General features: G+C 37.8%; 1 protein-coding gene across 1 annotated transcript in view; it reads right to left on the minus strand.

Moving 5' to 3' along the window:
- The window catches only part of LOC123308569 (ribosome-releasing factor 2, mitochondrial), a 226,114-nt gene that overhangs the window by 148,275 nt on the left and 59,448 nt on the right, over positions 1–18,391 (minus strand). The window contains exon 6 of the mRNA XM_044891290.1: positions 9,545–9,821. Coding sequence (XP_044747225.1) covers positions 9,545–9,821 — 277 coding nt within the window. The remainder of the gene's footprint in view (positions 1–9,544; positions 9,822–18,391) is intronic.

Genomic DNA, 18,391 nt, shown 5'->3' on the forward strand with positions numbered 1-18,391 from the left:
GTCATTCATTGCGGCAAATAAATTTCTCCCATGGCTGCCGTAACGGTGAAATAAAATTGTCGCACTCATTTTCAACAGGTATATTGACACCCCTCTCGCGTTTGGAGTGTTACTGATTCCTGATTCATCATTCGATACTAGATCGTTGCACTCAGGCTCCGGCATTCAAACTAGACCAGCCGTTTATTCGATATCGCATCGCTCTGAGGTTTCGATTCTTCCACTGTTCCACTAGACTCCGAGCATATTCGAATTTAACACTGAAACTCCTATGTTTCCATTTGAATATTCCACATCGGTATAACAAACATCAACCAGTCAACTAATATGAAAATGAGGGAATCTGATTCAACACAAAGAAATAATTTAGGCAGTTTGAAAATAGAATGTCAAACATTTTTGGTCGAACACAACAGTTATATTATGTAAGGGGAGAAGCATCATATCGAGCGAAGATTAGGGATGGTAATTATGATACTCTCTGACATAGGCGATAAATCAGGATACTTCTCTCTGAATAAATGAAGAACTTCATTTTGTGCCCTTGCCCCATTTCCGTAGCCAATTTTCCTTAGAATTTCAATCTTGTGGGTTTCAGTCAAAGTATTTTGTCCGATTTTTCAACGAACGTTATTTCTGACAAAACGACAATCTATCAACTATCCTAGCTAATTCCTGCTACGATGCTTCTTTCCTGACTTCTTAATCGACTTTTTTGTTTGACAAAAAAATGAAATGTCAAGGGGCCTGATATATTTCATTGAGTTGGAATCAGATTCCTTCATTCTCGAATAATGTATAGTAGGGTGTTGCTTAGATATATCTGAATAGCTGAAAGGAATAAGAATTTATACAGTGTGTTTCATAAGTCGTTCGCCATAGCCTAATGGTGAATGCAGGTCATCCAGGCCTTTCAGAAAACTTGCTTGTTTTGTATTCGAAGGCTTTTAGTTTAGGAGATACGGGGTGATTCATGAATATTGGCTGAAACTTGCGATAGCCATAACTCTAGACTGCAAGGTCCGATTTCTATCAAATTTTATGGGTTTGTTCACTTCAGAATGCTCTTTCAAACGGCTCATGAAATATCAATATTTTCAGGGCAGTACTCAGAATATCATGATTTTGCATTCAAGCCCCAAAATCTATATTTTTTACATCCCTTACAGAAATTTCGTTATAGCCATAAAAAACTACATAATGTATTCTAAGGAATTCAATTTTCACTTTCCATGGCACACTTGTCACAAGGTAATAGGAACCGAACGAATTCATATTTTATGTCATTTTTTCGAAATGCGCTTTAATTCCTTCGGTGATAATATTTATTGTCCTTTGCCGAGATCCTGAATTATTTTAAATCGGCTCCGGAAATAAGTTCTTTTTATCAACGCAAGAAGTGCGATATTAGTGAACAGCCACCGACTCCGGGCATAAAAACCCGGATTGATCGAGCTAAAGCTAAAAATAATTCAAAAATCTCCACCGAAAAGAAAATAGATCAGAGAAAAAAAAAACTCGAAAGCGAAAACAATCAAAACAGACGGTCTGGATTTCTTTGAATCCAGATAACGTCTGTTTACTTCAGTCAGTGACGTGCTGATAAATTCAGCATAGACGTGAACATGGATACGTCAACTGAGCATTTCTATGACCAACCACAGAACATAAATACGTCAGCAGAAAATCATTCCAATCAATCATAAACAGAAATAAACAATTCATACATTGTGAGAATGTCATCAACCAATTCGGAAGAATTTCGAGGATTTGAGTCTAGGGAAAATCCATGGCAATCAGTAAAATCGGCGCCAACAAAGAGAAGAAAAATCTACAACAACAACAGCAAAAACAACATTACATTCCAGAATAGATACGATGTTCTATTTGATACACTGGGTGTCGACGAAACACAAAAAACAAAAAATGTGAAATAGCATTGAAAACTCTGAAACCGCCCCCAATATTTATTTACGGGGTAGTTCACTACCCTGAAATGGCCAAAAAACTAAAAAGCGTAGCAGAAGAATGCCTGCCTGACAACCCTATCAAAGAAAATAGCCTAACATCTGAAACTTACAGAAAGCTCATAAAATTTATGCGAGACAATAATGTTATTCATCATACGTACCAACCCAAAGATGAAAGAGCTTTCAGGATAATGATAAAAAACTTACATCACACAACTGATGAATGAAAATGGGGTGTAAGGGGGAAGGATGCGTTTTATAGCCTCTCCTCTCAAATGCCAACCTCACCTTCTCGCGGTGCACCCTGTTCCTACGAACGAGGCACTGGCGACCGAACATGAGCGGTATATCTCTGTTTCTCACAATCACCTAGCCCAAAAATTGGCTTGAGCAGGAAATGGCTCTCTGCGTTGCTTAAGTTACGTCTCAGACCTTGTCGTCTCAGGTTACCTGTGCCACAAGATAATCTAGTCGCAACCGCAACCAAAGTTGCACTGGCAGCGTTACCAGTGCAGCTTTTAAACACCTTCTAACGCAGCTCCTACAAAAAGATGGATCAGTCGAACAGGACAAAATTTGTATCCGGAGGTAAAATACCCTCCCATTCGGCCAATGAAAAGAACATAGCTTTTGCAGCATGGAACGTCAGAACCTTGCTAGACAACCCCAAGGCCGACCGACCAGAGAGGCGTACTGCCCTAATCGATAAGGAACTGCAACGAACATCCATTGCAATAGTTGCCTTAAGCGAGACACGCTTCTCGGGCGAAGGTAGCTTGGTAGAACATGCTTATACTTTTTTCTGGAAGGGCTTGCCAGAAGGCCAAATCAGACAACATGGTGTAGGCTTTGCCATTAGAAACGACCTGGCCGCCAACCGAAAATCCAGTTGGCATCTCAGAACGTTTAATGACTCTACGCTTTCCTGCAGCAAACAACACGTTTGTGAACATCATTGCAGTATACGCACCCACTTTGAACTCCTCTGACAACTCAAAGGATACTTTCTACGAATCACTCGTTGCTACATTAAGTAAAATCCCAAAACGGGAACGAATTATCCTCCTTGGAGACTTCAACGCCAGAGTGGGCAGATGTCAAGACACAGAACTATGGCCGGGAATAATAGGGAAACACGGCACAGATAGCATTAATTCGAACGGAGAACGTCTGCTGGCTCTTTGTGCAGAACACAATCTTTGTATAACGAACACCTTCTTTATTACGAGACCCAATTCAAGGGGGACCTGGCGCCACCCGCGCTCAGGGCATTGGCATACTCTCGACTATGTGATCGTGAGAAGAAAAGATCTCAAAGAGGTGTTGGTCACTAAACCCAGAGCAGATCTGGAGTGCTGGACTGATCATAGGCTGGTAATCTCAAGAATGAAGATCTCAATGCTCCCAAAATACCAACGCAGGCCAAAGTTACTAAGAGAGCGCCTTCAAATCTCCAAACTACAAAACCCTTCTACAAAGGAAAGCTTCACAGCTGCCGTCAAAGATAGCCTAACACCACCGGATTATGACGACGACATTGAGTCATTGGCTTCGCTTCAAATCATCTCTTACAAATTCAGCGAAAGAAATACTGGGCACAGAACGATACCGAAAATCCCCAGACTGGTTCGCCGAGAAAGAAACTCATATCGCACCCCTTCTGGAGGCAAAACACAAAGCGATGAAAACAGCAATTAACAAACCTAGCGATGTTGCAGCCCAAAAATGTTTTAATAACATAAAATGCGAGGTCCGTCAAGAAATAAGAAAAATCAAGGACAGCTGGTGGAAAGAAAAAGCTAGGGAAATACAAGCTTACGCCGATAACCATTATTACAGGCGTTTTTTCGAAGCTATTAAAACTGTTTATGGTCCAAGCAGAAAAGCTAACTTTCCTATAAGAGATACTAATGGAGCTATTCTAACTGATGATAGAAAAATTCTCGAAAGATGGAAGGAGCATTACTCACAGGTCTTGAATCAAAATAACGACTCGGATTTGTCCATTTTAGACCTGCTCCCCGCGTATAGTCCGATGACATCGCTTGATGACGAAATCTCAATGTCGGAAATCATAAGTGCGATTAAAAATATGAAAAATAATAAGTCACCTGGTCTAGACGGCATTCCAGCGGAGATATTCAAGGCCTTGGATGAAGACATTGTCAATAGTCTACTAATACTATTACGCAAGATCTAGGAACAGGGAGATGTGCCACAAGACTTCAGAGACGCTTTAGTTATCAACCTCTATAAGAACAAAGGCGATACGTTGAATTACAACAACTACAGGGGCATATCGTTGCTTAGTGTGGCCGGTAAAATTCTCTCGAAGATTATGGCTAATCGTCTGGTTCCACTCTTGAAGAAGCTATTGCCTGAATCCCAGTGCGGCTTTAGACCAAATCGAGGTACGGTGGACCTAATTTTCACACTGCGACAGCTGCAAGAGAAGGCCCGTGAACAACAATCAAGGATCTATACAGCCTACATCGATCTAAGTAAGGCGTTCGATTCGGTGAATCGGAGAGCGCTATGGAAAATCATGGCACGTCTTGGAGTACCCGAAAAATTCTTAGCAGTGTGTGAAAGCCTTCATACCAACAACACCGCTAGAATACAGCATAATGGTTCTACAACCGACCATTTCTCAACCAACTCTGGAATAAAACAAGGCTGCGTGTTAGCGCCTTTACTGTTCAATATTTTCGCCATAGCTGTGTCGATGATTGCTGACATGAGTATGCCTGTAAGAGGTGTTGGGATAAGATTCAGATTTTATGGAGGCTTGTTTAACCTGAAGCGCCTCAGGGCAAAAACCAGTACCAATTTATCACTGAACTTCAATATGCAGACGACTGTTCACTTATCGCTAGCAGCTCGGAGGATCTACAGATATTGTTGGACACCTATAAACATATATACGAAGCTTTAGGCCTTAGACTCAATATCGACAAAACCAAAATCCTGGTTAGTCCGCCAGAAAGCCTTCCAACAGATATCAGCCTGGAGAATGAAACTCTAGAACAGGTCGAGCAGTTCAAATACTTGGGAAGTTTCATAAATACTAGGGCTAACCTTGACACGGAAATACACAACCGTATCAATTCGGCATCACGGGCATTCTGGAAGCTAAAGGATAGAGTGTTTCAAAATCACGACCTCAATCTGAAGACCAAGACAGCTGTTTACAAGGCAGTGGTCCTCCCAACGCTTCTTTACGGAAGCGAAAGCTGGACGCCCTACAGGCGACCTATTAAACAGCTTGAACAAACGCAACAACGTCATCTAAGACAGATAATGCACATCAGATGGTTCCACAAAGTTTCGAATGCAGAAGTCTTGCAGCGCGCGAGTTGTACAACAATTGAGACTCAAGTAACGAGGGCCCGACTCAGATGGAGCGGCCACATTCTGAGGATGCAAGACACAAGACTCCCCGAAATAGCTCTATATGGCTAATTCACTGAGGGAGCCCGGAAACCAGGAGGCCAGTACAAGCGGTTTAAGGATACACTACATCAATCCCTAAAATCAGTTAATGCCAATCATAACTGGGAACAACTAGCATTAGACAGGTCACAGTGTAGGTCTTTGGTACACAGTTATAATGGAGACTCGAGAAGGATACAGCGGCGGCCAGATCTGGTTGGTGACTATCCATGCCCGGAGTGTGGTAAGATATGTAGGTCACGGTTGGGACTCTACAGTCACAGGAGAGCACACAGTCGCAATTAGCCCTGAAAAATTATAAGTCTGTTCGCACCTTTTTGTTTTTTTTTTATTCCTTTCTTTTTCTTTTCTTTTTGTTTTTTTTCCCTTTTTTCGTCTTTTTGTAGATTCATTTCCGGCAACGGGATACAGCAATGATGATGAAATGAAATAAAACAGGAAGTAGCAAGTAATGGACACAAAACAAGGAATATAATGAATGGTAGAAACAGATCAACAAAAGAACCATTGAATATCTTTTTTGTAGACTTAGAACCAGCGCCAAATAATAAAGATGTGTATAAAATAAAGTATCTAAGCAACAGAGCAATAAAAATAGGAACCGAGGAAATCGGAAGGAATCACTCAATGCACAAGGTGCCAACAATATGGCCACACCAAGAGATATTGTAACAGACCGTTCGTTTGCGTTAAATGTGGAGGACCACACAATACACCGAATTGCAAAAAAAGTAAAGATTCCCCAGCAACATGTGCTTTATGTGGCGGTGCCCATCTAGCAAACTACAAAGGTTGTGAATTCTACCATAAAATATTAACAACCAACAATGCTAACAATAGACAAAACATCCAGCAAAACAAGAATACGCCTATACCCAACCAAAATAAAACACAATACGTAGCTGTTTCTCCAGACCAGCAACAATACCCACGGTTACAAAGTCATCAAGACCAAACAAAACCGCCACTACAATATCAACATTCAAGGAGAAGCTACGCTGACGCAGCCAACAACATAAATAGACCCGAACAACCTAGTGACATTACCAATGTTATGAAACAATTTTTAGAAGAATTTAAAATTATGTTTCAGCAATTAATCCAACAGAACACCATGATGCTAAACATGATGACCACGCTAATCAGTAAAATCCACTAACTTTTTAAGAATTGCGGAAAGGAATGCCAATGGCCTTCTAAAACACAAAAACGAAATAGAAGTTTTTCTACACCACAATGCAATAAGCATTCTACTGATAAGTAAAACACATTTCACAGAGAAGTCCTATTTCAGGATACCGCACTACACTACGTACCACACCAACCATCCAGAGAACACTGCTCACGCTGGAAGCGCTATTATAGTGAAAAATACCATTAGCCACGTAGAACTTCCCAAATATGAGAAAGATCTGCTACAAGCCACCATAATAAATGACTTCTTCTCAACGCTGGGTCCCAAATTCATAGGAGGAGATTTAAACAGCAAAAATACCTTGTTTGGATCGCGACTCACAACCACCAAAGGAACTGGCCAGTCTAATACAACAAAATGGTTATAACTTCTTATCAACCGGTTCTCCCACGTATTGGCCGACAGATCCGAGCAAAATTCCTGACCTTCTCGACTTCTTTGTGACAAACGGCCTCTCTCCGTCGAACATGGACATATCACCAAACTACGACTTATCATCAGATCATTCTCCCTTTATTTGTGCCTTTATAAGTGCCTTTATCCTAAGACTGCACAACAAAAAAACCCATTGGGACGAATATCGAAAGAACATTGAGGACTCGATAAGCCTAAATGTCAGTCTAAAAAGCGCAAATGAAATCGAGGAAGTGCTGTCCTCATTCAATAATTTGATTATACATGCAGTGCAACAAGTAACCCCACCAACAAAAGCAACAAAAGGCACCTACAACATCCCAGCGAGAATTAAGGAGTTAATAGCACAGAAGAGAAGAGCAAGAGCAAAGTGGCAGCGAACACACTACCCACCAGATAAACATATTCTGAACAGAATAACGAATCGGCTGAAAGCAGAAATCAAAGAGGCAAAAGAGGCCTCATTCCACAGTTATGTCTCAAATCTCAACAGATATGACTACTCTATATGGAAACCAATAAAACATTCTAGAAAGCCGACGGCCCACATACCTGCTATACGTCACACTTCAACATCAAACACAATCCAATGGGCTAGAAGTGATGAAGAAAAAGCTCATCTATTTGCCAAACATCTCACATCAGTATTTACCTCAATCGACAACTCTGCAGACATAGAAATAGAGAGAGAACTGCTGGATATACCAGTCAGCACTCCACCCATCAAACCCTTCAGAACTGCAGAAATTCGACATGATATAAATCACCTCAACATGTGTAAAAGCTGCAGGAACTGATAGAATTACAGGAAAAATTATAGAAGAGCTACCTAAAACGGCGGTAACTCTACTCAAGTACATCTACAATGCCATACTGAAATATAAAAACTGGCCAGAGCAGTTTAAAACTGCAGAGGTAATCCTCATTCAAAAAGCAGGTGAAGACCCAAATAGTGCAGCCTCCTACCGGCCCATTAGCTTGCTTCCCATCACATCCAAAATTTTGGAAAGACTCGTCTTGCGAAGACTCAATTCAGATCCAAATACACAGCAATGGATACCACACCACCAATTTGGATTTCGAGCAGCTCACTTCACTGAACAGCAAACCCACAGAATTGTTCACATGGTAAACCAAGCATTGGGCCAGAAAAATATTGCACTTCCGCATTTCTTGACGTGAGTCAGGCTTTCGATAAGGTTTGCACCCAGGGTTGCTATACAAAATAAAGCAGTATCTTCCTGTAACATACTATAAACTTTTAAAATCATCTCTGGATAGTAGAGCATTTCAAGTAAGAATAAACGATAAAATATCCGATATCATCTGGAGTACCACAAGGTAGTGTGCTGGGCCCCATGCTGTATCTACTCTACACTGCAGATTTGCCTTCTAACCCACGTACGGAAATGTGTACATTTGCAGACGACACTGCTATTTTAGCTTGCGATGAGGACCCAGTAGAAGCTTCTCACTTGTTACAGAATCATCTCGATCAAATACAAACATGGTTGCAAAAATGGAAAATAAAGATTAATGAGACTATATCCCTACAAGTCAACTTCATACTACGAAAGGGCGAATGTCCTCCAGTATATATATAAACCAAGTCCGAATACCTGTATCTAACAGAGTAAAATACCTGGGTATGCACATGGATAAAAAACTAACTTGGAAAGAACATGCCACGAAGAAGAGGAAGCAAATGGACCTTAAGGTCAAGGAATTGCACTGGCTTATTGGTAGAAAATCACAATTAACTCTGGAGAATAAACTCCTCATCTATAAAGCCATCATCAAGCCAATTTGGACATATGGAATTGAGCTCTGGGGATGCACTAGTAAGTCAAACATGGCAATAATCTAACGAAGTCAGTACAAAATTCTAAGAATGATAACAGATGCACCGTGGTATGTTACAAATCAAACTCTGCACGAAGACCTGAAGGTACCATACGTGAAGGACGCGATCAAAGAAAAAAGCGAAAAACATTACACAAGGTTCGAAGGCCATATGTATGTTTTACTTCAGCCGCTGACTGAAGTGCAAAATAATCGGCGACCCAAACGCAAATAGTCAGTAGATCTGAAAGAGATTTGAGTTGGAACTGCTTCTGGACAGGACCTTATCACGACAATTGAAAGCATCTAGCTTTAAAGCCAGCAAATGAGCTCATAGAATGTTTATTCTGATTGCTTGTAATGCTTGTAATACATATTATGATAAAAAAAATTCCAAGTAAGGGACGCAATGTATACTTATTACAAAAAATTTTTTGTGCAGGATGTTAAGAATAATAATGACCTGAGGCGATGACGCAAAAAATTCCATTACTGGTAACGTCAATACCACGTAAGGGCCCCTTGAAGTAAAAACAAAGGAAAACAACATTCATTAACATACTATACCTATCTATTCTTTTGAATGTCAGCAAAACATACGGAGTTGAAGAGACATATTTGTCATTATCACGCTTGCCTGATAATATGTTTTACCCATTATTTTATTTACCTCCTAAAACAGTTTGTCCTGTTTCGCAGTTTTGAGTAACTCTAAGACTTGGATCTTGCCGCTGCATTTCCATTAAAGCATTGTCAAGAGCTGTTTGATATGCTGCACTTTCTGGTTCTATCGCACAAAAAAATACTGGTTCTGGTATTCTCACTTTATTTTCGAACAAATCTTCTACTGCATCATCCAGCACTGATTTTTTCGTCTTCAAAAATTTTTCTTTCGCTTTTTGCACAGCTGATGCGGAATTCGACAGAAAATCTCCCATTTTAGTATGCTGAAACATTGGACATTTTCAATTTCAATAAACCCATGCACCGAATAACATTAAATGGGACACAGATAATATATATATGTTAGCAAATGTTAATTTTGACCCCCTTTATAATATAATGATAATGTCCGATGATGAATGTCAAAGGAAGAATAAGAGTATAGAACTCATGCTCTGTGCACCCTGTGCTTCTATGTAACCTGCTTTCTCTATGCATAGGTCTAAGAGAGAATTACCCGACCTTCCTTGCCGAGTGGTTGGTACGCTTTTTACCTGATCCTTTGTTAGAGCACCGCCACGTGCGAGATAATCGTCCGCCATTTTTACTTTGTAAATAAAAGCTTTCGCCCACGATACAACTTGTGTTTTTATTTCTTACATCAGAAGTGCGATTAAATTTCTTCTTTCGAAAAAAGAAATTGAGGACCCTATTGTTTGAGTGAAAATCGTTTGGGTTTTGTGAGAATCTACAAGAGTAAGCCAAAATGGATCAGCAAAATCTCAACAACGCTCCCCAAGAAAGTGAAGCCATTTCGGTAATGCGGATAATGGAGAACCAGGCCCAACTTCAAATGAAGATGATGGAGCTGCTAGCCAACATGTCTAGTTCAAGGAACGACACTGACCACGTGGTGACCGCACAATTGTCGTTAGCCCAGTTTGACCCCGACGATACACCCTTTTCTACCAAGGAGTGGATTGAGGAAGTAGATCGAATTAAACTCGAAACAGGTATGTCTGATACTGTTGTAGTATTGAAAGCTGGGCAAGCCCTGAAAGGCCGTGCAGCCAAATTTTATCAAAATTGGAAACCGATTCTTAGAAATTGGTCAACATTTTCTAGGGATTTAGAGATAGCGTTCCCTGAGAAAGGAACTCCGGCTACGAGGCTTATAGAGAGCATGTTGATAAGTAGCGCAAATTTTAGTTCATTAGTAGAGTATGCTCATGTCAAGTTGAATTCGATCAGGAAATTTTATAATAAGTTTCCCTGGGAAATAGTTTTGAGCTTGGTAACACATGATATTACTAATACCGAAGTAAAGAAAAGAGTAGTATTACAAGAACCTAAGGACGAGATGGAGCTGCTGAAATTGCCTTCTTCATAGGATTCCGACGCTCCATATTAGCCTTAGATAATAGTAGAAAACTAGAAAAATGAAGCAGCTACTGAAACCAGAATCAGACAAAACCTTTCATGGGAATTGTAGGAACTGTGGAAAATTTGGGCATAAAAAGTTTGGTTGTGAGGAAACGTTGTTTTAATTCTGATCCAGAAAAATCCAGTTTTGAATGTAATTTCTGTAATAGAAAGAGACATACTGAAGATTTTTATTTTGTTAAGAAAAAGATAGAAACAAGTTCAGTCAAACTGTAGTTACCCATTGTTCGTAAAAATCAATTAGCACATTAGATCTGAACCTAGACTTGTCAGGATTGGACGAGCGATTAGTAAAGTATTGAATAAATCGAATATTGTCAAATAACAAAAATTTTCAAGCATGTCGACTGACTTAGTCGGAACATACCTATTGAAAATAAGATACTGGCGCTTTGTTATGTTTCAGGAAAATCAAAACCAATTGCAAAGGTTCGATCTGTTTTGTACGTAAATTCTTATGAATATTCACACAAGCAAGCGCTCTCAAGAATGTGAAATGTTCCCGTTGAGCAATCCAGGAGTATAGTATAACGTTGGCAGGTCTCGAACATCAGGCTAGGTTAACGATTGATGTTAATCAGAAAATTTCCATGGAGGTGACATCTATCGAATGAAGGAAAATTTAAGCAAAAATTTATTGGCCCTTTTGAAATCAAGGCTGTCTTACCGAATGATCGATATGTAATGAAAAGGAGAGGCGGCCAGAATAGAACGACCACGGCAGGCCAGGAACAATTAAGAATTTGGCCTGAAGATCCTTGTCAATTGTGAAATTTTCAATGTGACAGTGTATCTAACAAAAACTGTGAAAATGTTAACTGTTTAATGTTTGTATCTATCATTGCACTACAAAAGCTAATACTGTTTTATACGATTTAAGTTGAATTAATATGCTCAGAACTTAATAGCCTTGAGATATTAGCTTCTTTGAATGGTTTTAATGTCATTATTGCGAAGAACAGGGAGGTTCGCTTATTTTTGTTTTCTGGTGTAACAGGTGTTACAGTTTATCGTTTTTAGTTTTGCTTTTATTTTATCTGAACCGTAGTATTGACACGCATGCCCGTGACTTAGGCGAAGTCCTGTGTGGTATACCTCTGAGCAATGCTATGGTAGATCATGATAATTTACACTTTATTGTTTTTGGTTTCGCTTTTATTTTTATCTGAACCGTAGTATTGACACGCATGCCCGTGACTTAGGCGAAGTCCTGTGTGGTATACCTCTGAGCAATGCTATGGTAGATCATGATAATTTACACTTTATTGTTTTTGGTTTCGCTTTTATTTTATCTGAACTGTAGTATTGACACGCATGCCCGTGACTTAGGCGAAGTCCTGTGTGGTATACCTCTGAGCAATGCTATAGTCTGATAATAGTTTCTTTTGGTTAGCAAGGTTTGATTTTCTTTCATTCTTGGCTATTCAGTTCTAATTTACATTCAACTTAGGAGCATGTAAGCGGTGGTGGTTTTTTTCTCGCTTGGCTCTTTTTTCCACCTATAATAATGCCGCAGCGCGAGCCAGCACATCAAACAGAGCCATGTACACAAGATTAAACTGTTTTATGTTTACAAGTTCTCTTCAACAATGTTGTTTGTTATTAAGATAAGTGAAACGAGGACGTTTCAATGGTCAGTATGGCCGTGTTAGCAAATGTTAATTTTGACCCCCTTTATAATATAATGATAATGTCCGATGATGAATGTCAAAGGAAGAATAAGAGTATAGAACTCATGCTCTGTGCACCCTGTGCTTCTATGTAACCTGCTTTCTCTATGCATAGGTCTAAGAGAGAATTACCCGACCTTCCTTGCCGAGTGGTTGGTACGCTTTTTACCTGATCCTTTGTTAGAGCACCGCCACGTGCGAGATAACCGTCCGCCATTTTTACTTTGTAAATAAAAGCTTTCGCCCACGATACAACTTGTGTTTTCATTTCTTACATATATATATAATTATGACGAAGCTGGCGTCAGCGTTCCAGTACGAGGAGCATCTCGTAATACTTTCCCCCTTAAGAGATAACGTCTCTGTTATCTGCTGGGTGGCCTTGGGTGATGTCTTCCATTTCTACGTGTATGATTTTCCTTGGACTGTAGATTAACTCGGAGATCCTTGTTTTGTTCTTTATAACGAAGATGATTCCAAGAATTGTGAAACAGCACAATATCACACTTGTAGACTGGTGAATGACCTGAGTTATTGGATGTAGGTACATGGGCTGGTCTGAAAGTTTTTCTGCTTCTTGAAGGATTGAAGTTGGTTCTTTCAGATGCCTCAGGTGAAATTCAATTTTGTGGGTGGAGTTCAATGAAATTTTCGAAATGTTTTTGGCAGTTATTTCGAAAATCGGAACTGTGTCATCGTAGATGGATTCTTCGATAATAATTCGGCAGGTGGAACTTGGAAGGTTGATTCCCTGGATTGATTTCCTGAATAGAATTCCATGGCAGTCTTCTAGTACTGTTTTGTTCTTTTTGAAGAGGGTCAGGAGCTGGTGATTCTTCAGCGGGTGGATGATGTTGAAGTCGTTGTTCACTAGTGTTGTTTGGCATCGACCTGGGGTTGACAGAATGCATGCTTCCTTGGTAGGCTGTTGAAGGCAAAGCACCATCGAACTTCCCAATGTTGATTTGCATATTTCATTGGTCCAATATTCCTCGTTGTTGATTTTGATGGAATACGTCCTTGGCGGGATCACAGCAATATCTTGGGTATTGGGTACAGGGTAGATTCGGGAATATGAAGCAATTACTCGTTTGAGAATTGGGATTTTGAGAAGGAATGTGATAGTTTCCTCCGTTCCAATGACAGACATTTTTGCATATTCGATTATTTTGAAAAGATGAACATGATCAATTGGTGATAGTTGCTGTGTCTTATAAATTTTTTCAAGATATGTCCCGATGGAATAAAGTTCTTCAACTTTAATGACTTCTAAATTTGGAATTTCTCTCATTGCAAAACTTATAGTCCTTTCTAGCATTAATAAAGTGTTCAAGAGTGCTTGGGACTGAAGCATTTGGTATTCTACAATGATTCGAAATCCTTCGGTAGATTCAATATTCTGGAATAATGCTTTAGTATGAATAATATTTTCGTTTAGCAGAGCCAAATCTTCTGAATATCTTTTTGACAAATGATTAGCAAAAGAAGTTAATTTATTTATCCTTTCGATTTCGGAAGATTTGCTGTTGTGAAGGCTTTCTAAATTTTGGTTAATAGTTTTCAGATCATCATCGTCTAGGTTACCTGTAATGAATTTAATACCTTTTCCGATGAAATTAGCCAAACCTCTTCTAACTTTTCTATTGACGAATTTTCGTAAGATTTGTTCGATTTGATCCAAATTCAAACTCAATTGGTGAAAAAGTCGACGGGGTAATTCATCGAATGTTTGGTCTTTCTGAATGTCATTAAAATTATCGTTCAACTGATCGAAATTGTCTTGCAAATTGGTAATATTTATGAAGAAAAGAAAATTATGGTAATGATCAAGAATTTTGGCATGACTCAAAGGTTCTTCAAAGTATCCATTACTTTTTATTTCGTGGACCTGAAGGGCCTGGTTTGTTTGGGTCTGAATCAGGAGGATCAGCAGTATCCTGAAAAGAACAAACGTTTTTTCTTAGTTTTTTGACTTTTTGTATGTGCGCTGTTGTTTCTCTTGATTTTGTAGTTAGACCACTTATTTTGTTTTGTTGTTGCTGTTCAACAATAATTTTTTCGAAGGGTGGATCCGTTTTTCTCGGTCTGTTTCGTTCGACGTAAACTTCTGCTTGCTCTAAATTTGGAGGGTCATTTCGCTTTTCGTTCAGCTTGTTTAATGTTTTCTGAGCTTTGTTTTTATTTCGTTCGTAAATATGGTCAAAAAATGGCAAAATTTCCTGTTTTCGTTTTTCGTTATACTGCTCATAAATAGTCATATTCAAATCAAATTCTGGTAATTTGTCGTATGAACCATAAAGTAAATGAAAAGGTGAATAACCAGTCGCTGAATGTATCGATTGATTATAAATCAATGTTGCTGTAATCATGAGATTAGCTGGATTTTCATTTGGGTTTTTCAATTTGAGAATTCTGAGTTTTTCCAAAATTGTTGAATGGAATCGTTCAATTGGAGAATTTGAGCTCGGATTGTTCACTGTTGTAAAATGTAGATTGATTTTGTTCAATTTACAATACTCTGTGAAAGTCTTGTTCTGAAATTCTCGTCCTTCGTCACAAACAATCTTTTGTGGAATATTGTGATGTGAAAAATAATGACGTAATTTATTGAGAATTGTTAAAGCAGTGCCGTCTTTTAAAAGGTATGATTGCGCGTATTTTGAAAATAAATCAATTATTGTTAAAAACTTCGAATTTTGAAAAGAAAATGTATCAATGTGGATTACTTCGAAAGGTCGCTTAGCTAGGAGGGGACCTGAAAATTTCAATTTATAAGGGTTTCTCTCGTATTTTGATTTAAGGCATAATTCGCATTTATTTATGATTTCTGTGATTTTATTCCTCATTTTTGGCCAATAGTATTTTTTCGATAATTGATTAAATGTTTCTGAAATACCATTATGGTTTTTATCATGATATTCTGAAATGATTTCGACTTGATTTTCTTCACAAGGTACATCTAATAAAAGGGTGTTGCTTATATAAAGTTTCACGGAGTAATTGAAGGATTCTTTGCAAAATCTGATGAAAGGGAGTCGTAATTTATTATCTCTGAAAAATATTCCGTAAGATTCATTCGGTCTAAAAATTTCTTTGAAAAAGGTTGAAAAATCATTTTCCATGAAATTTTGTCTTATTGTTATGTTGTAAGTATTTTTCTGAAAATTTTTTGTGAATTTTAAATTGTATTGTTCGCCCATATTTAGAATAATTCTATTCGGATATATATTCACAGAAGATTCCGTGATTGGAATAACTTTTCCATTGTCTTCTTGAGTTGAATGAATGGTGGCATTAGAATCATTATTATTTGCTTCATGTTGATGATTGGGATCATCGTTATTTTGACGATTGTCTGGGGGGTTCAAAATATTTTCAAGTTCTTCATCACTAAGTACCGGAAGATCATTAATATTAGGTAAAATTGAGGAAACTTCTATATTTAGGTCATTTTCTGATAATAAAGAGTCTTCATTTTCTCTGTTATTGATTTCAATTCGCGATAGGGCATCCGCAACTTTATTTTCTTTTCCTTTTTTATGAATTATGTTGAAATCAAATTCATCAAGTTTCAATTTCCATCTTATGAGCCTGGAATTAGGTTCTTTTATTTTATAAAGCCAAACAAGGGGATTATGATCAGTTTCTATTATGAAATTTTGTCCGTAGAGGTATGGTCGAAAATGTTTTGTTGAATCTAAAATTGAGAGGAGTTCTTTTTCTATGGTTGAATAATTTTTTTCGGCTGAATTTAGGGTTCTTGAATAATAGGCAACTGGGCGGTTGTCTTGTGATAATACACTTCCAATTGCAACATTTGAAGCATCTGTTGTTAATTTAAATGTTTTTTCAAAATCTGGATAACCTAATATCGGAGCATTTGTCAATAATTCTTTACATAATTGAAAAGCATTTACATAGTCGGGATCATCAATTTTAATTTTCGCTCCTTTCTTAAGGCATTTGGTCATGGGAGAAACTATGTGAGCAAAATTTTGAATGAATCGTCTGTAATAACCTATTAATCCTAAAAATGATTTGATTTCCTTCACTGTGCGTGGAATAGGGTACTTTTCAACAGATTTCAGTTTAGAAGGATTCGGAGATATTCCGTCAGGAGTTATTAAGTGTCCTAAGAATTCGACATTTTTACTCAAAAATTCACATTTGTCAAGTTCAATTTTGAGGTTGAATTCTCTAATTTTTTCAAAAATTGATTTCAAATGGCAAATATGTTCTTGTAATGATTTTGAAAATACGACAATGCCATCCATGTAAACGAAACAAAACTTATGAAGATATTCTTTAAGTACATTGTCCATTACGCGTTGAAATGTACTGGGTCCATTTTTCAATCCGTAGGGCATACGAAGATATTCGTAGTGACCATTATTCACGGTAAATGCAGTTTTTTCTATTGATTCCTCGTCCATTTCGATTTGGTGAAAGGCTTTTGCCATATCGAGTGTCGAAAAATAGCAACTTTTTCCTAAATTATCCAAAATTTTTTCTATTCGCGGGAGCGGATATTTATCCTCAATGGTTTTTTCATTTAAACGGCGATAATCAATGACCATACGATATTTCTTTTGGCCGGAAGCATCTTTCTTTTTGTCTACAATCCAAACTGGAGCACTGTAGGGTGAAATAGATGGACGAATGATATTATCATCTAAAAGTTTTTGAATTTGTTCTTGAATAATCTTTTTCATGCTGTGAGGGTGTCTGAAGGATTTAACGTGAACGGGTTCTTCATCTTTCGTTCTTATTTTATGTTTGACAGTATTGCTAAAAGAGAGATCGCAGTTTTCGTTATAGAAAATATTTTTGAATTTACTACAAAGTTTCAAAATTTCTCGTTTTTCTTCAGAATTCATGTGTTGCGTACGAATATTTTTTGAAAGTTTTAATTTAGAATTTTCAATTTGAGGAGCACATATTTCTGTTTCAGATATTGATTTCACGGGTATTCTTTCCGAAAAGTTAATCTCTAAATTCCCGTTAATTGATTCTGAAATAGGAATTAGGCAAATACCATTTTTTGCTCGTGCTATACATTCTGGTGTTGAGAATTTTTTAAAACTAATTTCGGGTAGTAAAACGTCACCATTTTCTAGGGATACTGGAATTTTTACAAATGTTCTTGCTATAGTTTTATTTGGTTTAAGTTTATTCGTGGAGTACTCGAGGTTAAAAGGTATTTTCAAATTTTTCATTTCCAAAATGTGGTTTTGATAGTCAATCTTTGCACCTAATTTTTGCAAATCGGATGTTCCTAATAAAGCATCGAAATTTTTATGCCAGTCGACAACATGTAAATGAATATTGTCGAGGATTCCTAATTCGTAAAACAGTGGAATATTGATGTTATCATCAGCGTTAATTGTATTTCCTAATCCGGACACACTGAATTTTTCTTTGAACAAAAATTGGAAAAATTTCTCAAATGCTGGTTTTCTATTAATGACTGAATTTGTGGCACCCGAGTCTATTAAAATTTTCAAATTTATTTTTGGAAGATAAATGTAAGGAAGTTTTGATTTTATTTTCAAGGAATTGAGATCTAAGTTCCTGGGATTTCTGGAGGAGCTTCTTGAAAATTTTCATCCATTTCGTAATAATAATTCTCATCTTCTTCGGAAAAATTCATAACATTTTCTTCAGAATGTTCGGGTTCGTAAGATTCAGCTTCATGATCGATTACATCATCGGGTTTGAATTGTACGTTGAATAATTGTTTT

This window comes from Coccinella septempunctata, chromosome 2 (genome assembly GCF_907165205.1).
Source record: "Coccinella septempunctata chromosome 2, icCocSept1.1, whole genome shotgun sequence".
In the NCBI taxonomy this organism is placed as follows: Eukaryota; Metazoa; Arthropoda; class Insecta; order Coleoptera; family Coccinellidae; genus Coccinella; species Coccinella septempunctata.